The sequence below is a fragment of the Podarcis erhardii genome (genome assembly GCF_964252035.2).
Source record: "Podarcis erhardii genome assembly, chromosome: 8".
NCBI classification, from domain to species: domain Eukaryota; kingdom Metazoa; phylum Chordata; class Lepidosauria; order Squamata; family Lacertidae; genus Podarcis; species Podarcis erhardii.
The window spans coordinates 28,273,338-28,299,371 of record NC_138499.1 but is presented as its reverse complement, the minus strand read 5'-3'; the positions used below and the strand labels follow the sequence as shown (position 1 = coordinate 28,299,371).

General features: G+C 40.5%; 1 protein-coding gene across 3 annotated transcripts in view; it reads right to left on the bottom strand.

Annotated features, from left to right (window-relative positions):
• The window catches only part of MMP16 (matrix metallopeptidase 16), a 185,466-nt gene that overhangs the window by 95,213 nt on the left and 64,219 nt on the right, over positions 1 to 26,034 (bottom strand). For 2 of the 3 annotated variants that reach the window (XM_081874328.1, XM_081874330.1), the window contains exons 2-4: positions 15,954 to 16,102; positions 8,023 to 8,037; positions 2,984 to 3,106 (exon numbers count right to left, since the gene is read on the bottom strand). In XM_081874328.1, the coding sequence (XP_081730454.1) occupies positions 2,984 to 3,106; positions 8,023 to 8,037; positions 15,954 to 16,102 (287 nt within the window). The remainder of the gene's footprint in view (positions 1 to 2,983; positions 3,107 to 8,022; positions 8,038 to 15,953; positions 16,103 to 26,034) is intronic. The other variant, XM_081874329.1, reaches the window with a different exon arrangement.

Sequence of the window (26,034 nt, the reverse complement as noted above, 5' to 3'; positions counted from 1 at the left end):
CTGAGGCAATTAGCCCATCCCAGCTGTCTCTCATGTGCCACCACACACTGCAGAGATCCCCCACCCACAAAAACCCACCTGGAGAGGTTTTTAAGGGAAGGGAATTTTTCCTTCTGGAAAGTTCTTTCAGGCCTCGGTCCTGTATACCTGAAGGAGCGTCTCCACCCCCATCGTTCAGCCCGGACACTGAGATCCAGCGCCGAGGGCCTTCTGGCGGTTCCCTCATTGCGAGAAGTGAGGCTACAGGGAACCAGACAGAGGGCCTTCTCGGTAGTGGCGCCCGCCCTGTGGAACGCCCTCCCATCAGATGTCAAAGAGATAAAGAATTACCCGACGTTCAGAAGACATCTTAAGGCAGCCCTGTTCAGGGATGTTTTTAATATGTAATGCTGTATTGTTTTTAATACTGATTGGGAGCCGCCCAGAGTGGCTGGGGAAACTCAGCCAGATGGGCGGGGTATAAATAATAAATTATTATTATTATTATTATTATTATTATTATTATTATTATTATTAAGTTAGCTTAGGAATCAACGAGTTATATCTACATCTGTTGGATTGTCACTGGATGCCACTGGTTGTCCCCCTAGTCGGTGAGGTTCATTTGATATCAACACAAAACTCCTGTAGGATGCCCTTCTGGTAGTTTCAGCAGATGCCTATGGTCCTAATGTTTGATTGCTGAAAGTCTTAGTCACCTCTAGGGGTGAAGTCAAACTGCTGTATTAGTAGCACTCAAATGACCTTCCCAGGGCAATAGACTTGGCCATGTGCATGGAGGTCCTGGGCTACCCAGATAACAACAACAACAACAACAACAACAACAACAACAACAACAACAACAACTCTGGGCGGCTTCCAACAAAAGATTAAAATACCATAGTCCTTCAGATATTAAAAGCTTCCCTCAACAGGGCTGCCTTCAGATGTCTTCTAAAAGTCTGGTAGTTGTTTTTTCCTTTGACATCTGGCGGGAGGGCGTTCCACAGGGCAGGCACCACAACTAAGAAGGCCCTCTGACTGGTTCCCTGTAACTTCGCTTCTCGCAGTGAAGGAACCGCCAGAAGGCCCTCGGCGCTGGACCTCACCCCCTCCCCTCAGCCTTACTGATGTGGTCCAAAGAAAAGCAGAGCAATGTGCTTGGCGCCAACTTGGCTGCAGCAGTTGCCAGAAGGAGGCATACAAGATGCCATCCAACCATCTTAGGGACTTCACTCTGGATTTGTGTAGGGTTTACTCCTTAGCTTTTTCTTCTCCTTAAGATATCCTGCAAGGCAGTGGAGGTTTTGGATCAGAGTTTTCCTTCTCAACTTGATGAGCCCCATCAGCCTTCTTCCCTCTTCACCACAAGCAGAAACTGCCTCCTTGACCATTGGACCCACTATTAGTCTCATGTGCTCAATCCAATAGTTATTTTATTATGAACTAATTAAATTAAACCTCCGCATTTAGTGACAGTATGCCTCTGAATAACAGTTAATAGGGCACCTGCATGCCTTGTTTATGGGTTCCTTGGAAAGCTCTGACTGGCCACTCTGGGAAACAGGACCTGTGACTGAATGAAGCCTTGCCATTGCCCAGCAGGGTCCTTATCTTCTTAACAGACCCCACCTTACAAGAGAAGCCTGCTTCACACTTTGAGAACTGCTACTGAATTCTCAACATAGTTCTTTGAATTATTGATCACACCCATTAAGAAAGCAATTTCGTACAAAGTAAACTCAAGATACAGGGGGAAATCTTGCTGCCTGGAATACACGACACAGAGAAGAAACAACTAAACACAATATAGGCAACGGAGTGAGGTGGAAACAAAAGATGGTCCAAGAGGATGTGCAGTTAATCACATTCCTTCATTATCTGGGGGGAAAGGGATAGCTAGTGAGTGAGTTTTCCAATTTTTCTGACTATACATAACAGCTCAAGATGCAGACATCTAAAGCAGACAGCGAGCTCTGTAGCACTTAGTCTCAAAACAAGGTGACTGGCAATAGAATGGGAAATGAAATCCAATGTTGGTAACCGCATAGTGGGAAGAAACCCTAATTTGGCTGTAAATCACTCAGGGAATATAAATCATCAGAACCAGTGTCCCTAAAAGGGAAGGGGGAGAGACTGCTAAAATAAGGGAGGAGAGGAAACAGCTTATTTAAGATTATACCCTGATTTATTCTGGAAGCTCAATCTAATTCCACTTTGGCATAGACTTGAAGGCCCCCAAATCCAGAAAGCACTCCCCGCCCGCCATGACCTGGTGAGCATATTTAGATGAGTAGACCCCACAAGGGTGGCACTGTGGGTAAAACCTCAGCACCAAGGACTTGCCGATCGCATGGTTGGCAGTTCGAATCCCCGCGGCAGGGTGCGCTCCCGTCGTTCGGTCCCAGCGCCTGCCAACCTAGCAGTTCGAAAGCACCCCCGGGTGCAAGTAGATAAATAGGGACCGCTTACCAGCGGGAAGGTAAATGGTGTTCCGTGTGCTGCGCTGGCTTGCCAGATGCAGCTTGTCACGCTGGCCATGTGACCCGGAAGTGTCTGCGGACAGCGCTGGCTCCCGGCCTATAGAGTGAGTTGAGCGCACAACCCTAGAGTCTGTCAAGACTGGCCCGTACGGGCAGGGGTACCTTTACCTTTACCTTAGACCCTACTTTTGTTCTTCCTGAGCAATTTCCCCAGAAAAGTTGCCAAGGCTGTTGAAAGATGTTCATAGAGGTTTCAAGGGAGGCAAGAGGTTAATTTGATAGTGAGAGCTTCAAAAGAACACTTTATATAATCACGGACCATTTGGACTCCAGAAAATCATTCATTGCTTCTGCAGCTCATGAGCATTTTCTCCCAAGACATGCAAATCAATATTTTCAAGCTGCATACCAACATCATTGTCTTTGACAAATCATATCTCAGTAATAGAGCTGCATTTATTTATTTATTTGCAATGCTAAAGCACTTACAAGGGAAAGGGTCACAGCTCTGCTTTCATTACCTGTAAGTGATATGTTTGTGTTGCCACTTCTGTCCTGTTAATGCGTATCGCTTTCGACGAATATTAAATCTGGAGTTGCCTCGTGTCTGATCAGGCACACCACAACGAGGCTTCTTCATCCAGCTTTAAACAAATAAGGAGACAAAGGAAGAGATCAGTGGCACACAGTGGCAATAACTTCTTAATGCAGCTGACAACCACTAGCTCATTTCATTAATAAACAGCTATTCTCTCTCTCCACCCTTCCAAGATACGACTCCCACCCACCACACACTTCCACATCTATTCATCTATTTCCTGGCTGGCATTTCTAAATTGCACATCCCATTAGAATATCCATACAGGGAGACAGAAAGGGGCAAGCAAGCAGATTGGTAGGTGGGGTTGCTACCTGTTCATGATTTGCATGGATCCTTCGTATTCAGGAGCTCTGTGCAAATTAAGCAGGAAATCAACAATGGATGGTGCTTTGTGAACTGGGCTCTGATTATGGCTACCTTCAGTTTATTTTATTTCAAAAAAAGTGCCTGGAAGGAGAAGGCAGCTCCTTGAGAGAGCAGAAAGCAACAGCAAGAATGATTTATATGTAAAACCTGCTATTAATGGAAGCTGCGGACCCATGGAAGCTGGCTCCCCCCGGTCCCAATCAGTCTAGTTTAGTGTGATCTGACTGGCAGGAGCTCTTATGGTTTCTGACAGGTCCTTTCCAGCCATACCTGAAGATGCCCAGCCCTACCTGAAGATGAACATGGGATTGAGCATGCAAAGCATGCATTGCACCACTGAGCTTCAGCTTTCTCTCTCTCTCTAACCCATATTATAGAAATATAATGCACATTGGAGGAATGAGTAAATGCCCCCTATCTCATTTGCTTATTGTGCCACAGGATGGCTTTGCCAGACATTTCAATCTACCTGCCCTCTGGTTTAACTTGCTGAATTTCTAAAATAGCAAAAGCACCGTTTTCTACACTGATCTCTCTCTCCCCACAACCCACCCCATGCATATCAGGGCATTGATTGAATCTGCACATGATGTGCACAGTATAAGCAGAGCTCTTGATACAATCCTTTTTCCACTGCGTTCTCATGAGTCAATGCACTCATGTGCATCGGCAACATGCAGGGGGGGGGGAAATGATGTAAATTACAGTAAATGTGCAGTGGAATGAACAAAAATCAAAAGATAGGACACATGACAGGTAACTTTGACAATCAGGTCATTTGGAAACCCCATAACTGGAGAGAGATTCAGACAGGAGAATTTCATAAGCATTCCTAGTATATTGTGTTCCTTACTCTGAAAACTAAAATTGTTGTGTAAGATAATAACACATTACTCTTACTCTTACTATTATTATTATTATTAGGTCTGTGACTGGACCTAATGGTCAGGGGTCCCTTTACCTTTTAAGATAATAAAGGTCTATAACGACCATTAGGCTGGCTTGAATACCACCATTATTAGAAACTCACAATTATACCTAATCACAACGACAATGCCCTAATGTTGCATTCCTTTTGAGTCACTGAAACAGTGAATAGCTGAGCTGTTTGTATTTTGCCATGTAACACTAGGAAGCTGCTCTCACTTTCCAAGGTTCACTAATAACTACAGGAGCATTTACAGGCAAATAAAATGCAATTGATTCAAAAAGTAATTCCACAGTTTGGATACAATCCAATACAGAATTAGGACATAGAATTGATTTCCCTTGCCTGAAATTAGCTGAAGTTGGTGCAGGATTGTGGCCTTTGTGTTTAGATGTCTCTCTCTTTTTCTCTCTTTTTCAAGTCATTTTTAAAAAATCTGAACCAGCTTCGTTTCATTTCATCTCTAGCCCAAAAACACAGAGGGATTGTTTGGTCTCAGGCTCTGACATAATTGAGCTTCTCATTAGTTTCTTTCCACTAAGAGCAAACAGCCTTAATTAGCAAAATACAGTTTCTCGGTGGGAAAAGGGCACAACAACTTCCTCGGCAAAATCCTACTTGCATTAATTGGGTGCAAACTCTGTGGGAAAGACCAAAAGATAACCACCTCCACCCACATTGCCACATTCTTCACCTTCAGCCTTCACTTGCATCGAAGGATCAGGCAATGATAAAGTAGCTCCCATGCTGCAGAATGCGCATGGCAGTAGCAATTCAGGGTTGATCAAAACTGAAATAGATCAAAAGTGAGCAGGGAGAATAGGTGTTTGACTTCCAAGGAAAAAGCTAATGAATATTAGATAAATATTAGACTTTCTCTGGAAGTCAGCCAAGCGAGTCAGTCTGAGGGTTTTTATTGTTGTTGCCCTTTTGGCATACAGAAAGGCTCCTTTTCTTGATCCACCTGCATTCAGCTCAATCCAATATAGAAAAACTGGTCTCCCACCCGCACCACTTGTAGCACAACATAACGAGGTTAACTGCAATTCCCATCATCCCTGACCAATGGTCTTTCTAGCTAGGGATGATGGGAGTTGTAGTCCAAAAACAGCCGGAGACCAAAGTTTGGGAAACCCTGGCTTAGATTAGGTGGGGTAATCATATAAGGGTGGTAGAGGTACAAAGGGATCCTGTTTTAATGCAGAAGAAAGAGAACCACGTGGAAAGGATGTTCTTCCCATTATTTTAAATGTCAAGCAACTATCAATACCCCATATAATCCCTCCACTAGTTGGAGGGATTACCTCAGCATTCACTGAGCCTACACTAGGTAGAGGGAGTCTTATTAGCTTACAAGGCAATCTTACATGCAAATGATTACACTTAAATATGATAGCCATCTAAAGGGCTGCCATATGGAGAATGGAGAAAGCTTGTTTTCTCCTGCTCAGGAGGCTAGGACCCAATCCAATGGATTCAAGTTACAAGAAAGGAGATTCGGACTAAACATCAGGAAGAACTTTCAGACAGTAAGAGATGTTTGACAGTGGAATGGTCTCCCTTAGGTGCTGCTGCTGGACTCTCCCTGCCAATTCTTTAATTCTATGAAATATGCTCTGAAAATAGGAGAGATGCATTCCCCCATTTGATAATTTGTGTAAAATGGCTGCAATACAAAGAATGACACAACTAGACCCAGTATGGGCTTTGCGGCCCCAAGTAGCCTCCCCCCCCCCCAAAAAAAAGTCTGTAGTCTGGCATTCTATACAGGAAGCCACAAAAAGGGTAAGACAGAATAGAGACTGCTTATCACATAAAGCATCTCCTAAGTCCATCCGGGCATTTAAAAGTTCTTTGGTGCGGACAAGCCCTTCAGTATACGTGAACAAACCCTCAGGATTGCAGCCTGTCATTTCATGAAACTGTCACTGAGTCTGAATAGGTATCCAAAATACAGAGGGAACTATCTTTTCTCTTGTCCAACAGGCGCTTTGAGTTCAATGCTAGCAAGAGAGATAAAGAAAAGTCTTTTGGAGTCCTCACAATGGAAACCATGTATGCTTACTCTGATAAGAAGAGGCTTCCAATTTAAAATGAACGCTACTAAGAAACCATTCATGGGCTAAAGAAAACAGATCCTTTCTTTAACAAACAATAGTTAGCAGATTTACAGTAACAGCGATGCAGGGGTTCAGTCAAATTAAATTCAGGAAATATTATTAGTTGTGCATTCTAATTGTTAGTTCCGCAAACAGAAAATCTCATGGAGTGGGTTTAGTAAACATTTACTAAATATTTAAATGAAGGATGGAGCTGCTTCTCTGACACAGCAAACATTTATTTCTTTTCTCTTGTTGTATGGCTAATATCTTACATGCTTAAAGAATGCACCAACATAAAAATGCAGGTGTCTTCTAGTGAGGTTGAAGGGAAACCAACTCCTTTTAGGCAAAAGTCCTTTCTCCACCCCACAAATAGGCTGAACTAGCTGGGCTGAAAAACAACAATGCCCCACTGATAAATTCAGAATAAAGACATCACAGAGTTGACCCTGTAAAGTGCATAGACATACGGTGAGGCTCACCACCAGCTATCAAGACAGAGACTCGTGTTGAATCTGAACAAGACCTGCAACTTCTGAACCAAGGACTTATGTCTTGGATAAGTAAAAGGGGAACAACTTTAGCAATTGGCTTCTGCTATCCCCCACCACACACATACTTGCGTTGTGTGAGAGTCGGTCTTGTGGTACTTACTCAGTTGTGTAACTGCTTCTAACTCCAAAGACCCGACATTTGAAAAATGTTGCTTGATAGCTATCTCCACAATGCTGTTCAAGCACAACTGCCAGAACCTTGCAGACCTTTTGCCTCAAAAGGAAGTGGATTGTAGTGAACTGAAATCATCTGGACTGAACCTACCTTTTAAGTCCACCAATGTAAATTCCCACATATATTTTGATACCTAATTCTAGGCAAGTACAGTTAACTCTGAACATGTGTGGAGGACACAGCACTACAAAATGGATTTGCTTTTAAAATGTTAATGACAGGTCATATCAAGTGCAGCCGGGATATTGCGATCGTTAAGAAAAGACAGCTTAGGTGATGCATTGGATCTGTATAAAACAGGGCTGGGGAACCTGTGGCCCTCCTGGTGAATTGCTGGACTCCAACTCCCATCATCCCTGATCATTGGTCATGCTGACTGGGACAGAGGGGACCCGGAGTTGAACAACACAAGAAGGTCCACAGGTTCTCCACCCCTGCTATAAAATCTTAAGGAATTTCCTTCCACTTGCATAGAAAGGTCTCTTTTTCAGATAGCTAAAAAAGACCATCACGATATATTATTTTGATCAGCGGCTGTGACTGATAGACTAAGGGGTCTTCTGAAGAGTGCATGTATGTACTAATTTGTATTTCAAATAAGACTATATTATGTGTGTTTTATAGATTGTATGCACTATAATTTGTAATAATAAAAGGGTGTGATTTATCTTTAAAAATAAACATAGACATCCATAATCTTTTGGATGGTTTTAGCCTGAACAAATGTAAGGACAACATGCGGTTCTCATGCATTGATACTATACAGCTATTACACCAATAAGCAGCACTCATACACATTGCAGTAAGCAAATAACAAAAGACAGATGGTCTCACCTTAAGGTGATATCACTACATCAAACGAAAGAGGCAAGGGATAAAGCAAAAACAAGAACTATTATCCTATGTTAGAAATACTCTACATACATTTATTACACATAGAAATAAAATCTGGAACACAGTACAGAATTATTTGAGGAAAAAGGTTGTTGTTTTCAAAAAATACTATTTTTGAAGTCATCTGAATCAGAGATCACCCATTGTTTACACTCACTGCAGGTGTAATGGAAATACCTCTTTCCATTACGGAGATTTAAGGAGATTGAGATTAGGCCACAGGACATCCCCCCTCTAGAGTATATTTATTTATAAAAAGCATTTATACACCACCTTTAGGCCCTAATACAATTTACTACATTAAACTCATTAAATTATTTAAACCAGAAAGCATTAAAACAAGCCAATCAACAGGCAGATGGTAATTAAAATAAGTCCAAATCTGGTTTGAATTAAATGTTTAATGCATTTGCATTTAAATATACAGGATATGCGAGCACCAATTTAAGCCTCATGTGTGAAAATGACCTCGGACAATGTATTTCAGTGTTTCAGGATGGATAAACATTTTGTAAGTTATTTTCCCTCTCATCTTAGCTGTGGCTGAGTGCTACAGTCCAGCCAATAACAGTAAACTATGGTTAAGACTAACTAGGGTTTAATTTTAAAAGGTAAAGGTAAAGGACCCCTGACAGTTAAGTTCAGTTGCAAACGACTGTGGGGTTGCAGCGCTCATCTTGCTTTACTGGCCGGGGGAGCCGGCGTTTGTCCATAGACAGTTTTTCCAGGTCATATGGTCAGCATGACTAAGCGAAACCAAAACAGTGCACGGAAACGCCGTTTACCTTCCCGCCAGAGCAGTACTGATTTATCTATTTGCACTCTGACATGCTTTTGAACTGCTAGGTTGGCAGAGCTGGGACCGAACAATGGGAGCTCACCACATTGCGGGGATTCGAACCACCGACCTTCCAATCAGCAAGCCCTAGGCTCTGTGGTTTAGACCACAGTGCTACCCGTAGGGTTTAACTTAACTGCTGTTAAATCTCCTACCAACTCCTGACTGCATTAAAGGCAAGAAAGGGTTTAATTGCCATGATCCCCTGACCCACGCTCCATCACTGTTTCTTCCCATCTTCATGGCCAAAATGACAGGCACAAGATGTTTCTATCTGTGACTTTAACTTCCTATATGCACTACAGGGATGATTTATAAAAAGGGAATCCACTTTTTTCCAGCATACTTGTGAACTAGGTTGTATGTTGCCATGCTCAAGAGTGGGGACGGAGGAAGCTGCTATCTGGACAAGCCCTCTGTGAGCCAAATCAGTGGCAATGTGTGTTGAAAACAATAATGTTTGCTCCCTTAGATATTACAGAGACAGACAAGGGCTGTAAATAATCCAAATGGCCCATTTTCAATCCTAAACTTCAAAGCCATGGCTGAGAAGAGCTCTCAGGCTTTGTCAAGCATTTGATGGCATTTTTTTGCAGAGAATATTCTTCCCATCGTAAAGGCCTTTGTGCTCAAGGGAGGGATTTAGCACAGAAGACAGAATCCACAGGTAGGCAATCAATATTCAAGTTTCATTCCATATCCTTTCATCTCACTAGAACTATTTATAATCCACAGAACATTTTAACCCAAATTCAATTACCCTTCAGAGTAAAGAATTATCATGTCCTATAGCCTTTGCATGCATTTGCTTCGCTTTCCGTTGCAGTGGTCAAAAGAATTGTCCAAGTCACTGTAACAAATACTTCACTATCATTAGCTTTAAACAAGAGGTATGACTCAATGTATGATGCATGTCGAAGCACAGCTATGGCAAAGAAATATGCTGCATGCTGATTTCTGTAACCTAGACACATTCTGTCTAGGACTGTCCTTATTTAATGTAAATGAATTTCACAAACCCTATCTTTATCCCAAGAACACATTTACACTTAATTTAGTAACATATACATTTTAATGAACTGCATACTTCCCGTTGTTTGTTGCTGCTACACTTGTGGATTTCTTTCTTGCATATACTTTTGAGCAGTATTTCTCTTTTTTTAAAGCATCATTACTGTAATCATCATCCCATGTCAACTCCTCAACTTTGTAAGTGAAATCAGGAACTGATGATAATTGCCAACTGAATGCACATAATCACACATGACAAGTTACACATAGGGTTTACTCAGTTTCTCACATAAAAGCAACTTCCATGACATCCAATGTAGAGTTGCTCCATTCTCTATCAAATGCTGCTCCACAGTTAATAGAATTGTAGATGATTTCCAACATCACTTTTCAAAAAGGAAACAAGTCATGGCCACTTGGGCTGTGAAATAGTTGTGTTTTCTGGTCCATGTTAAATTGTGTGGTAACCTTTCCAGAATAAAAAAGTTTTTTAATGTTTGCGATAGACTCACAGGAAATATTTAGGAATACATGAAGGGAATGGTTATGGTAGAACACCTGCTTTGCATGCAGAAGTTCCAGGTTCAATCCCTGGGCGACTTTTCCCATTAATACTGACCTACCTGGCAGTTGTTCCTTGATAGTTTCCATGCTGCCCTACCAATTATAAAGGTGAAAGGCCATAATCTCCAATGTTCATTATAAACTAGTTTCTTTTGATCTTGTGAACTTTGAAGATCACAAAGATAGATAATAATTCTAGACTATCCTTAATTCTATTTGGGATTATCTAGGTGCAAAACATCTAAAATATATACTTTCAGGCGTATCCAAGACACATTGTGCTTTGCAAGTCTTCTCCCTCCTGCACACTCAGTCAGAACCTAAAACTACATCAGCAGGAAAAAAAATGCTTAGGAGGACTGAAGCATAACAAATGCTACAACAGCCAAATATCACAAACTAGTATGTGCTGTTTGCACAAATAGAAGCAGAGATGTTTAAGGCTGCATGCTAAATCTTCAGTTCAAAGCATTCTTCCTTGTGTGTTATATTGAAATAGAGCAAGCAGTCTTCCAAAGAAACAAAGCTAATTCTGATTTTCCAAATGTTCCTCTTTCAAAGGGAAGACTTTATGAAACCATTATAGAAGGAAATCAAAAGCATTAGGCTGAAGAAATAGGAATAAAGAAAATAAGAAAATTTAAAGAGATAACCTGGCATTTTTCTTGCAAAACATAAAGCTTATTAAAATAATATTTTGCTTTCACATATGTTCCTCTGGCTTTTCCAATCTATATCATTTCCCAGTTTAGTAAGACTGGAATTTCCCCTTGATTTTACTATACTTTAATGTGGTTCTGAATAAGAGGGAGACAGGCTTCTAGTTAAATGAAGTAAGGCAGATACCAGGCAGATTTCAGACAGCAATATCATCCCTAGGCTGAGGGCATCATAAACAGAAACTCCAATTAAGTCTGTAACAATTCAGTTTGTTACAGCAAGCTTTCACTGCACTAAACCTGCCTCTCCTACAGGGGGCATGGAAACATCATGTCCAGCTTGTCAAGAATCCTAATGGATGCCTTCCAGCAGGCTTTCACAAATATAGTTTTGCAGAAAAATTGGATCCGATGTGATGTTAATACAAGAACTCTGAGAGGTGACATTGTACAAGTATTTTGAGAGCTGACATTGTTGCACAAGTAGTAGCACTCAAGCTTAAATGTCACCACAGGTATAACAATAACAACACCAGTTGCACTAGGGGGTTCATAGTATCTTTTGCAAGTGCAAGACAAACATTGGATTTGGCTGTGCTGCTACAATACGGCTGATAGACCCTAGTGGAATGGCTGTACAGTATTACATGTGGGCTGCCACAACTGGATATCACCCATTGTATTTCATCAGAAAAATACCATGAGAAGTTAGGTGATGCTTGATAAATATAGACTTCAGCAGCCCTATAGCCAAGGCCCACTGCTCATATGAGCATCTTCCTAATTGAGGCACACATTTTTAAAATTAACATTGTCTTGATGAAAATGCATACCAGATGGTTGCAAAATGTTATCACTTCTCTTTTCCAGCTTGCTATGAAAAGTTAGGTTTCCATACGTTCCATCACTATATGAGAAGCTGGAGACAACCGAACAATGTGATTTGCATGAAATTATATTGTTTGAGAGCAGAACGGATGCCCTCAGAAGGTGGTGAACTCTCCTTTTTTGGAGGTTTTAAAGCAGAGGTTGGATGACTATATGTCAGGGAACTTTAGCTATGACTCCTGCATTGCAGCGGGTTGGAGTCCCATCTCTACAATGCTATGATTACATAAGTGGGGGCCAAGGATCTCAACCTATATCACTTTATAAAAGTTTGGATGGGCTAATTGCCCTAGTTAATTGCCATCCTTTCTCCAGGGCCATTGCTTCTTCTATCCTGGTCTAAATTAAAAGCTAGCAAGTGATATTACAAAAGTAGCTTTGAACCAATTCCAATATTACATGTTGTGGGTCTGTCCATTAAAAGGTTTCAGAAGAAACTCCTCTCTATCACTAAGCCTTTGGATTGTGGTGCAAATAAAACTAAAACCTATAAGACTAAGGGATAAATCTAATGCACATCTATTCCCAAGAGTTTATTAGTAGATTTAGTTTTCCTTTAAGCTCTTTTAATTGGCTTGCAGCTCAGCTCAGGAATTATTTAAGATGATCATCGCAAGTTGCACTAAGCCTGATCAAGAAGATTCTGCTTTTAACTAGAAGATTACCTCTCAAAAAACTTATATTGGCTATCCTAATTGAAAACAACTTGATTTTTTAAGGGGATTTTAGGTGCAGAAATCAGCACTTGGAAAAGCAAACATCTGAGAACTACTGAATACTCAAAGATACGATGAAAGGTAGTAGAGCAAAATTAGTCAACCTGCTGTAGTCATCTAATGCTATTATCACCAAATGATAGATGATAGATAGATAGGCAGATAGATAGATATAGATAGATGATAGATAGATATAGATAGATGATAGATAGATAGATAGATAGATGATAGATAGATAGATAGATAGATAGATAGATAGATAGAGATTGTTGTTGTTTAGTCGTTTAGTCATGTCTGACTTTGTGACCCCATGGACCAGAGCACGCCAGGCATTCCTGTCTTCCACTGCCTCCCGCAGTTTGGTCAGACTTGTGTTTGTAGCTTCGAGAACACTGTCCAACCATCTCGTCCTCTGTCGTCCCCTTCTTTTTGTGCCCTCAATCTTTCCCAACATCAGATAGAGATAGATATCACATATATCGCTGTAAGCAGGGATTCACAGTTTTGATTGCCCTGGTTATCATGGCAAGTGAGATGAGAGGAACTGTAGGCTTCCTCTCCATTCAGAAGTTCTATGCACCTACTGGAAAAAATGCTGAGCCAGTAGTAGGTGGCATGACCTCCCATTGTTGCTGCTGCTTACCAGGGGGTAGAGGGGGAAACTTGAGGTTGGTGTGGCACTACTCTACCACCTAGTTTTGCCCACCAGTTAAACTTGGCTTGTTATGTTTGGGGGGAGATAATAACCTAGCTCACTTGCCTTCAAAGGTTCTAAAGCAGAGCTAAAATAGCTCCATGTCATATTCCAATAGCCGTGCAAAAGGACTGGAGAGGTACATTCACTCCTGTTTCCTGCTACCAGGATGAATTCTCCTTTGTAATTCTTTTTGGTGGTTTTAGCTGATGGAATTTTCTTCTCTGCCTCCAACTCACTTAGCAGTTCAGAAAACACACTACTGAAACCGCTGATGCCAATCTCGGATTGGAAAAATCATTTCATTCCACTCGCTCATTCATTATTGCACTGAAAAGCAATAAAGAGCAGGCCTCATGGGTGCCCTAAGGGAAGGTGAATGGGTCAGAAATACTTGAACTTTAGGAATTTAGAGAATCCAGCAACAGGCATCATCTTAGCCGTAGACTGAGAAACTACAGGATGCCTTCTAAGAGCTCTAGATTTCAGTAACATATTTCAGATTTAATAGACAGGGGAGAGATTAGAGTCAGGGTTCTCTGTTAAGCTAACATGAATGAGCTTTTTGACAGGAGAACAGATCTTCAACTGCTTGAAACTTTTAAATGCCACATTAGTGGCAGTTTGGGAGAAGCTGTACATTTCACCAAAGGAAAATCACCTATTGCAAACTGACAGTAAGGAAAGTTATAAATGGAAAAGGAAAAGATAAAAGAAGTATGTTTTCTCAGTGGTAGTTGCTGCTACCAAACTCCTGGAAGCAGGGATACTGAATGCAGCAAAACAGTTTATATGGAAACTTCATTCTGGATTTGAGAAACTAGGATCACTATCTAGTTTACAGATTGACCACAAGAAATTCGGTGCTACACTATTAAGTGTTCTTATGGCCATGCTGATTTCTTAAAGTTCCCTACACAGATGCACAAATCACCATACTGGCTTGGATTCAATTGTTGAGCATCCTTATTTTAAAACATTTTGAAATCTGGGCTGAAAATTAATGCAGAAGGTCACGTCCAGGGATGTTGGCATACAAAAATGCAAAGCTAAAAGGAACTAAAGGTTTTCCTTACAATTTAATAGTCAGGTGAAAGTACTTAGCATTATAGCTAACAAAGTCATTGTGCAAGTGGAATGGCTTCTGCTCACTCAACAGATTTCTGCTCCCTCATCTCGCCCTGTGCAGCCCTCACATCTTTGGTTCCACCAACTCTCTGGAGCAGTTTTAGGGATGTCTGGCAGTGTTTAGGGGGGAGGAGAGAGAAGGGAAGATCCATAATGTAGGCAGAAGTTGTTCCCCTCACATCATGACTTGATCAGATTCAACTCTTAATCTGATGTCAGTAGAAACAAGGTGATGTGTAATAACTTTTAAAAATAAAAATTAAGATGCTGCACACAAAAAACAAAGGGGGTTTGGCCATTGACACCAATTGGCTGCAGACTCCAACCTTACATATTTTTGGGAATGTCCCACTGGATTCAAACAAAATCGCTTCTGGGTGTTTGTATACAGGACTGCAGTCTTAGCCTAAAATCCCGTGTCTACCCAATTATTAGCATTTTTAAAATAAAGTGCCATTGATGTACAGAGGTCTGTGCAAAGAACATATAAACTAAATCCTGAAAATTTGGAAAGCAACAAACAACTGGGGAAGAAACAAGTGAAAATAAGCAATCTGGGGGGACAGGGATGCAGGACAGAATGGGAGAGACAATTGTAGCAGCTTGCCTTTCATTTAAGAATATAACATAAAAAAGAACCTTGCTAGACACGGGCAAAGGCCCATATAGTCTTAACATCCTGTTTTCAGAGTGGTGAACTACATGCATTTGAGAAGTTCAGTAGCACTTGTGATTCCCAGCAAATGGCATTCATTCACTTTGTCCTTCCTATGACATTTTGGCCTGTGCAAGGTTTCCAGTTTACATAAGTACCAGATAAATGATGACACATGACTACATACATTTCCTCACAATGTTTCTCTAAACATATGCTTTTTTTGCTTCACGCCTATACTGTAAATATGCTTTCAGTGATGGCTGTTTCCCAAACTATCGTTCTAAGAAACTTTCCAGTGTCAAAGCAAGGGGTGACAGCATGTGTGACAGAGAAGCCTATTTTCTATCTACTTTTGAAAGTTATGCCACATATGAAAGCCAATTTCTTCCTTCTAATGTTTCCCACACTAACCTATCAAATGCTTTGTCACCACCATAAAAAATTGTGAAGTGAAAGTATTTCTGTTGAATGTTTATATAAATATTGATTTCCCATGTCGGTTTTTCATCTTCCTTTCCTCTCTTTTTGTGAAATGGACTCTTACTGAAACTTCAATTATATCCTATAGAGTTCCTACATTTTTTCACCAAACATATGTTATATTCAGAGTGACCATTTAGATTTGCAGAGATATCTTAGCTGGTCAAAAAAAAAAAAAAAAAATGCACTTCGAGGAGTTTAAAGAAGCAAGAGCAGTCCAGTAACAATTACTTACTCGATTGTGTTCCTGTCCACTTTTCCTGTCATGTTAATGCCATAGAACTGCTGCATAGCAGCTATAGCAGATTTCATTGTCTCTGCAGTGCGCAAGACTGACATTCTGGGGTCAGTTGGTGGAAGATAGCCGTACTTTTGTAGCCACACCTATAATGACAAGCATAGTTTGTATTAGGGAAGATTTGCAATCTACTATCCCCTAGGTGCCATCTAGTTAAGCTTTTCTTTCAAACGTTAAAAGATGCAATTCAAACATAGGAAAAACAAATCAAAATGCATTTTCTTAATATTCACTAAGAATGAAATACAGTGTTTATGATCCAATTACTGCAGTGGAATGTGCACACTCTGATATCTCCAGACTGTATCCATAGGCAAGAAAGGTTGTAAGAATAATTATTATATATATCTTATGGATCAGAATAAGGGGCAGCATGGAAGGACCATTTGGTAGACAGGATGACCTATTTTTATAAAATCGGGTTGTTATTGTTGTTTTAAATGTTGTTTTACAACCCAAGCAGACAGTCCTCACATTACTACCCAGCATCTTCCGGCAATCAGCACCCTCAAGTCCACTGTCAATTATGTCTGCTGAGGTCTCAGGTCAAGGACAACAGCAGTCCCATTTTTTCCTTATTATTATCATCATTATTTCTATACTGTCCTTCATCCGAGGATCACAGTGCTGTTTACAATATAAAAACACAAAAATACATACCATAGTAATAAACAAAAACAATACCCCCAATACACAGTTTAAAAGTCCATAGATTGTTTAATTAGCCAAAGATCAGGGAGAAAAGAATGTTTTTGCTTGGTGCCTATGTAACAAAGGTACCAGGCAGGCCTGCATGGGGAGAGCATTGTATTGAAGCAATGTGGATGCTGCTGACACACACCAAAACATGGGGGCTACACTTGCTTCTTTTAGCCACAACGTTAAAAGCACAGGAAATCTAAGGCCACATTCGTACATTACTATACTTCTCAGAGTCGTCAACAATCAATCAAGGGAAGCTCTGTGAGATGAACAGGAATCACCTAGTAATTATTGGAACCCTTAGCAAATTACAACTCCCATAATTCTTTTGGGAGGAAACCACAACCGTACTGCTTTAAACGCATGGTGTGGATGTAGCCTGAGAATGCAGTTGGGGGAAGGGGCAACAGTAGCCCCTCAATCCTGGCCCTTTAAACAGAGTCCTAGAACTCACCCTTCACTGTGAAATGAAGCGCTCACAGATTCACATTTTTATTTTGTATTTCATTCAAGACTTTATAGAGATCTTTTAAGCAATACACACACAAACCCTCTCTCTTCCATGTGCTGAACTATAACCAACAAAGAGTTGATAAGCATCTGACCTAATTAGCAGTGATGTGGTCTGATTTTCCACATTCAGCTAAGCCACGTTTATCTCTTACACATCCTGGTTTAATTTCCTTTTAAGAAGAAACTCTCACCTTCAGGCCACATCCTTCTTGGATGAAGGCCCTCCTCTAATGTTGTTCTGTTCCATTTGGAACTGTTTCATGTGTTTGTAATGATTTTACCCGTTTTTATAACTGTATTTTATTGTCATAGCCCACCCTAGCATGTTGTAGCAAAGGCAGAATGATCTTATAAATAAATAAAAGACTGTGTCTAGCTTATGTATTTAAAGGTTTGCAACTTACATATTTAAAGCTTTGCAGCTTCCTATCTTGTACCTTGTGAGGAAGTTGTCAAATCACAGTGTGCTGATACTGGGCTAATCAGTGTAACTTTCACAATTTGAGTAACAAATCCCCATCATACTTTACTTGCAATGTCAACTTACACACCATCACTAGATGGAATAAAGGACTGTAAGCTTCACATAAAAGTGAAATGTACACCAGCTATAGAAAGGCAATCCTTAAATATCCACTGTTCATACTAACCATTTATTTTGAAATAACCTATCAGTTCTTGAGGTCTCTATTCCCAAGTCTAGAAGAACATTACCAGCAAAGCATCCCTCTAATGCTACTGTAATGTAATGAATGGTGTTTGGGCATATCTATGGGTGCTCCTGATCTTAAGCCTGATGTGCTGCCACAGGAAAGCTTTAAGACTTCTCCAACCACTGACCACATTAATAGTAAGCCACCCTTCAGAGGGACACATGTCAGTGGTGGACATGGCCGAAGTACTGCATGCATACACTCACCACAAATACAGACTACACAAGCAACCACACACAAATCCACACATGACAAATGCAAGTACAGAGCACACACACAGCACTGGGAGATAAAGCTGGTGAGACATTTCCCATGGCTTGCCAGTCCAGATCTGGGACACAGGTTCATGGCAGATATGGCTACCTGTGGCTACTGGCCATGATGGCTATGCCTCCACAGCTGGAGGCAATCATCTGTTTTAGTATTTCAGCTTTCGGGTGTTTATTTATTTTATGATCAAGCGGTGTATAATTTTTTAAATAAATAAATAACATAAAAAAGAGTGGAGAGTGCTCTTGTGCTTGGGTCCTGCTTGTGAGTTTGTCACTGTGAGAATAGGATGCTGGACTAGATTGACTTTAAAAGCCCTTTCCTAAGACTGCTGCAGCTGTAAGTTCTTAGGCTGCAGCTTTAACAAGGAGCAATAGCCTGAACATGAAATTACTAATGCAGTCATTCAAGAGACAAGCTTTTTGCCCAATCTGTTTTACACCCTACATAGACATGTTGACGGAACCTTTGTTAAGGAAGTATTATTTATGAACAGGACTTATATCCCTCCTGACAACAAAAATACTCTGGGTGGGTTGCCATAAGGAAATCACCTTGAAAGGAATTTAAACCCTTTTCCTCAACAGGATTTCTTTTGAATAGAATATTATTATTACCTTTAATCCAATAACATTCTGTTGAACAGAAAACCTGGGGTTTCTGAGTATGGTGGTAGGCCACTATATACAATAGGCACAAGACTCTGTTTGAATTTTCTTCTGAAATATATTTGAGACGAGGGGGAAAAAATTGGAATAGTTAACATCCAACAGTATGGAATTATCTGTGTAATTTTCCTACAGGTCTCTCCATTATTTGCAGATGGAGAAGAAACACAGGAATTAATTTCAGCAAATTGCTTCCATAAACGCTGGTACAAAATTAAGTTAGAATTGCTTGGCTCTTCAGCGAGCCTATTAAATCATATTGAGCAATTTAGGAAACATGCACATATTAAGTACACATCAGCCCAAACAGCTTTGTTATTAGAAGGGTCTCAACACATCTGCATAATACAAAATGCACTAACAGATGGTGGTGGGTTAATTTGGCAAGGCCCATAGAGGGATAGTCTACTGAAATCAAATCAGGGGGTCGAAAGGTTGAGCTGCAAAGTTCCTTTTGGGGAAATGATTATTTAAACTGAATCTGACATTTGGTTTTCCAGTTCAGTTTTCATAAAATAAGTTTACAGTTTCCAGTGCTTCAAGCCTGCATCAGCAGATTTGAGGTGCTGCCCATCAAATATCTGCAAAACAGAAGAAGAAAAATTGCGCTCCACTGCCTGCAAAAGCAGCACTCTTTATAAGTTACCTTTTAGTCTATTCAGTTCGCTTTCTTAGAGGTGACTCTAACAATGTGATTCTATGCATTGTGGCTTGGAATTTAGCTCCACAGAGTTCAGTGCTGCTTTTAGCCCTCCCCCAATAAGTGTGTGCAGTGCTGTAGACTCGGAAAGGATACCTTTGGAATCACAAGTGAATATTCTTTGAGAGGCTCAGATGAGCCAAAGGAGCCCGAGGTTCCACTCGAAAAAAATCATTTCAAAAATGTCAAGAACTAATTTGAAAATAAAAATAGCATGTTATATAACCATATGCACAGAAACAATTTTGGGAATTTTGCAGCGTGAAGAGAAAAAGTCGTGCACGTTGCTTTCGCTGGAGCCAATGGCCCAGTGCCCACCGGCTTCAATGGAAAGAGAAACGAGTACCAAAGTAAATGAATGAAACAGAGGTAGCCTTTATGCAATGGAAGATTATTGCCTCTCCCTTCCCTTTCACACCTTTTCAAAAACTAATCATATCACCACTCCCACTAACACATAGGCCCACTATGTTAAAGCTAAATCCTGATCCATCCATTTTGCTAAACAGAGCCAATGAAAGGTTTTATTCATTCGTTTGGCTTTATTATTTTTTTAAAGGCAAACTCTTTTCAAAGTTTGCAGAAACATCAGCAGTCCAGAATATATAGTTATGCCCAACTTGCTGTATGAAGCAACAAGATCCACACATTTTTATCAAAAGGAAGGGACCCTCAATCTACATCTTGCTGTATGCAGAGCAGGAGATTATAGAGATCACATTTGTGCAGAAAGAATTAAGGAGATGGTGCAACTCTCCTATGAGGAAGGTTCACAAAATTTGAGGCTTCTTAGCTTCAAACAAAATGGGGAGTGAAGTGAGGACATGATAGATGCTTACAATATTACGCAAGGTGTAGCTAAAGTAGACAGGAAAGAGTTTTGCTCCTATATAAAAAAGGTAAAGGACCCCTGAATGATTAAGTCCAGTCAAAGGTGACCATGGGGTGCAGTGCTCATCTTGCTTTCAGGCCGAGGGAGCCAGCATTTGTCCACAGACAGCTTTCTGGGTCATGTGGCCAGCATGTGCTTCTGGCACAATGGAACATTGTGATGGAAACCAGAGCGCATGGAAATGCCATTTACCTTCCCACCACAGCGGTACCTATTTATCTTCTTGCACTGGCATGCTTTTGAACTGCTAGGCTGGCAGGAGCTGGGACAGAGCAACAGGAGCTTACCCCATTGCGGTAATTCGAACCGCCGACCTTCCGATCGACAAGCCCAAGAGGCTCAGTGGTTTAGACCACAGCGCCACCCGCATCCCTAACTCATCTCCTAACTCAGAACCATCAAAGGAAGTCAAATGTCAGAAGATTCAGGAAAAGAAGTACTTCTTCACACACCCAAGGCTTCACACATAGCCATACTTAAAACTGTGGAATTTGATAATGAAAAATATAATGAAAGCCATCAACTTCAGCCACTCTGAAGGGGCATTAAATACTTCCATGCAGGTAAAAGTTATCAATGGCTACTAGTCTTGATGGCTATTTATTATCTCCAGGATCAGAGGTAGCATGACTCTGAATACCAGGTTGCTGGAGAACAACAGCAAGAGAGTGCTGCTGCAGTCATGCCACAGTGGGAATATAATGCTCAGGTTGTTGGGCTTAGGTGCTTTTCAGCAGTCTGTTCTCATGTCTTTACATAGCCATTTTTAATTTGGTGCCCTGCTTTACGAACAGGTCAGACCACATGATTATAACATGAGAGTTCTATGTTCTGTTCCTCCCTTCTCAGTTCATTGATGTACACAATTTAGTGTTCTCCTAGTTTTGACTTATAAACCTACTGGCTTGAATCCAACATGAATTAGAGACCACCTCTGCTACCTTCCTGCATGACTGCTGTGGTCAGGACTTGGCTGAGAGTCTAGCAGAAAACAGTTGGTTCCTTTATAGCTGCAATTCTATACACCCACAACCTTGTGTTCTCTCCAGATGTTTTGGACTACAACTCCTATCAGGATAAGCCAGCATGGCCAGTGATTAGTGGAAGTCCATTCTAAAGCAATATATTGGGAAAGATCACTATTAACTGGGAGCAAGTCCCATTGGACTCAACAGAATTTACATATGAAAAGACCTGCATAGGAATGCATTGTGAAATTATATCCAAATATGTGCATGAGACCAAAGACCTACTCAGAGTCTTTCATAGCTAGCTTTTGTTTTTTACTTAAACAAAACCTGTAATTATGCTAGAGTACACTTTAATGTAGGAAACTAGAATGCAAATATACATGTAATAATGAAATAAAATAGCTTTTTGTTGTTGTTTTATCTCATTAATAATTACAAAATATCCAAAAGTGCTTATGGTTTGCTCTCACATGTAACACATACTAATGAGGCAAGGCTGTACAGAAAAGCCAAGATCTGAACTCAGCTTTTACAATGATGAGCCCAACCGAAGTCCAGTGCATTATACTGCATCTTTCAGTTATATCAGTTTTGATGAGCTGGAATGGTGCAATGGCTGAGAACTATGAGGGACCTGACTCTGATGTCTGCTCTTGTAATCCTGAGATATTGCTCCTTAACTACATCTAATAAAATATGTAATCTAATAAACCCATGTTCAAAATAGGGTTGATGATTAAATATAATAGTCCTTGTATTCTTGGAGCAATGCTATTAGCATACTATCTATATGAAAGTCATTTTTAAATATTCCAAAATGGCCTCTTAGTCAATACTTATTTTGATTCTCAGTGGTTGCACTTCATCTATGGAACACTCTCTCCTCTGAGATGGAGAGCCAGCTCTTATGGGTTTTCAGTGTCAGCTGAAGACTCACTTTTTCGCTCAGGCTTTTGCTGGTTATTAGTGTCTGACTTTAGTTGTTGCTATATTTCTCTTAGTTATTACTTAATGTTTCATTTTCTCTTGCCTTATTAGTTTTATCACACTGTTTGTGTTTATAGTTCATAGTACCCTGGTCTGGAACTACTTCTGTGATGAAGGGTGGGCTAAAAATATATTTCACTATATTTACTTCTTCACACAATGCACAGACTCATAACTGGGTAGGTCCAGGTTGTGGTAAAAACATCTTTGTGTGAAGGGGGCGATACCTCCCACCCGTACAAGATTATGCTGAGACCACTTCTTATGGAGCCCATCCTGGGTTTAGAATATGTGACTGCTACTACCCACTTACAAATGTCCCTGTTTTAAGAAAAATGTTTGAGAGGCTAATGACAGTCTAGCTCCCCATTGTCTGGGAAGAAATTGATTATCTGGACCAATTCCAGTCTGGGTTCAGGCCTGGTTTTGTGACCAAATCCGCCTTGGTTGCTCTGACAGATGACCTTCATCAGGAAAAGGAGGAGGACAGGGAGACTGGAACCCTGTTGATTCCCCTTGATATCTCTGTGGATTTCTATACCAACAACCATGGTATTTTGCTAGATCGACTCTGTGAGTTGGAAGTGGGAGGCTCCATATTATGGTGATTTGGCTCCTACTTCTAGTGTAGTTTCCAGAAGGTAGCATTGGACAACCAGGCCTCAGCTAGGGAACAATAGTGGGAGAGGACTTTTGTGCTCATGTCCTGTTTGTGGGTTTCCATAGGCATGGGGGTGACTTTTGCTGATTCCTCATTCCTCTGCAGCTCCCTGATGTACTCCAAAGGTTGGGGGCACCCTTCAGAACAGTGTGGGAGGTGGTCAGGGATACAACCCCATGTAATCCTGAATCATAGGGAACTAGCATTACCTTTTGTAGTTGAATAGGTTTATTCTGCTTTAACATATTTGGCAGGAGCCGCACCTGAAGGGTTTACTGCCAGCATCCAGCTATATTGACCCAATGAGATGAAAATGCAGATTGACAGAGCCAGATTGGTATCAAGAAAATACCTCTTTGCATAACAAACCCAGTAGGATGGATGACTGAACACCTCTTGTATCAACTTGAAAGCTCCCTTGTGATGCATTGTTATGTGATCACCAATCTCAGATAATCTTTCTTAGTTTCATTTATATGCCACCTTTCTGCCCAAAAGACCTCCCAGGGTGGTTCATAAAAGTTTATTTTATTTTTATTTTTTTTTAATAAATATTTATTAAGGTTTTTAAATATAAATGCACACATAATAAACAATCTTACTTCTTTTACAACAATTTCAACACTTCTTTGGACTCCCTCACGTCTCCCGCTCCCATTTACATCGTTTTAAGTCTGCCTATTTACATACATTTTAAGTCTGCCCTGCCAGACTTAAAGTTGTACTATGAAGCCGCAGCTTTCTGCTGGCTAAAAGATTGGCTACTTCTCGAAGACACTGACGTACTGGACCTGGAAGGTTTCAACAATGCTTTTGGTTGGCATGCATACTTATGGTATGACAAAGTTAAGATCAATAAGGCCTTTAAGAACCATATTGTCAGGAAAGCAGTGTTTAATGTCTGGACAAAATATAAAGACTTATTGGAAAATAAAACTCCAAGGTGGCTTTCACCTCTGGAGGCTAAGGCCCGAAAAAGACCCAATATGGAGGCCAAATGGCCAAAATATTGGGAAATATTAGAAAAAGATGGAGACAATTGGAAATTGCAGAGTTTGGAGAAAATGAAGGATAAGGTGCGAGACTGGTTACATTATGCTCAGATTAAAGAAGTTTTTAAAAATGACAAAAAGTTAGGGTTCCAGGTGGAGAAATCGAAGTTAGAAACAGAATTGTTAGAACCAAAGACCAAGGTACTATCTAGAATGTATAACTTGCTGCTAAAATGGAATACACAAGACGAAATGGTTAAATCGGCTATGATAAAATGGGCACAGGACATTGGGCATAACATTATGTTTGAGGACTGGGAAAGGTTGTGGACCACTGGGCTGAACTTCACCGCATGTAATGCTCTGAAGGAAAATGTAATGAAAATGATATATAGATGGTACATGACCCCAGTTAAACTTGCCAAAATATACCATTCGTCTGATAATAAATGTTGGAAATGCAGAGAAAATGAAGGAACATTCTTTCACCTCTGGTGGACATGCCCTAAGGTGAAGGCCTTCTGGGAAATGATATATAATGAGCTGAAAAAGGTATTTAAGTATACCTTCACAAAGAAACCAGAGGCCTTCCTTCTGGGTATTGTCGGCCAGAAGGTGTTAAAGAAGGATCGAACATTTTTTATGTATGCAACAACGGCAGCAAGGATTCTTATTGCAAAAAACTGGAAAACTCAAGATCTACCCACACTGGAAGAGTGGCAGATGCAGCTGATGGACTATATGCAACTGGCCGAGATGACCGGCAGAATCCGTGATCTGGGAGAAGAGAAGATGGAGGAAGACTGGGAGAAATTTAAGATGTATCTACAAAAACATTGTAATTTGGTTGAATGTTAAGAAGGATGCTAGATTATAAAAAATTGGCCACCACTAAACTAGATTTAAATTTGATGATAAGTGAGACTAAAGAAAATATAAAAATTTTTTGGAAGAAGTGCTAGATTATATTTGAATGAGTGGACATGAGATTGTAAACAAGTTGATAATTTGTTTGGAAAAAATTTTTAACGATGTAAATGGTTCATAAAAGTTTAAAATACAAATAGTAAATTTGAACAACACCACAAATTAAGCTCAAATGGCAAAGAATCAAACAACACAACAAATTAAGCTCAAATGAGAAAGTTTAAATAATGTCCATCGCCCACTCCCCCCAAAAAGTCAGAAATGCACATCAAGATGAAAAACAATGACTTGGATTCAAAGATGTGTTAATTTGGGGTAGTTCATGGATGGAAGGTTTTCCTCCCCTTTCTCTGACCCTTGAAAAGCCTCTCTGGAGTGGACCCTCCTGAACAATGTGGGATGGGCCACAGGGGGCAAGGAGGGGAAGGGAAATTGTTCTGTGAACCTCCTTAAGTTAAGCACCACAATCTCCCTGGGTCTTGTGCCATGGGCGGGGGTGGGGTGGGAGAGAGATTCCAGCCAAGTCAATGTATTCCTCTGCTTGCTCACCCTTCTCCTTAAACTCTTGCTGACACTGGGTGAAAGTGTTTTTCTACAAGGCTGCCTTTCATCATTCTGCCTAAAATTCCCATTGCATCTTCTTAAGAACATCTCAGGGTAGCATAGAACTTCACACTTTAGACGTGTGGTGGTATAATAACAGAAACCACAAAGATTTGCCATGAAGATTAAAAAGTACTTCTTTGGAAATAAGTTTAAACACAAGGATAAGTAACATACCCAATGGAGAGACAAGTACAGTCAAATAAACTTGAGAGTTAAACGCCACACACTTTCCCTCCAGCTAAACAGTCCCTATCAATTTAGGAGTCACTAACAATTCTGATGTTGGGATGACACTCTTGATGCCCTTCAGAATGGCATTCATCCCTTTGACCCCTGAGAGCATGCCTTGATCTGCCTACCAAAGCAAATCACTGGGCAGATATAGCTTGGGCCTACATGACTCCTATTGCTCAAGT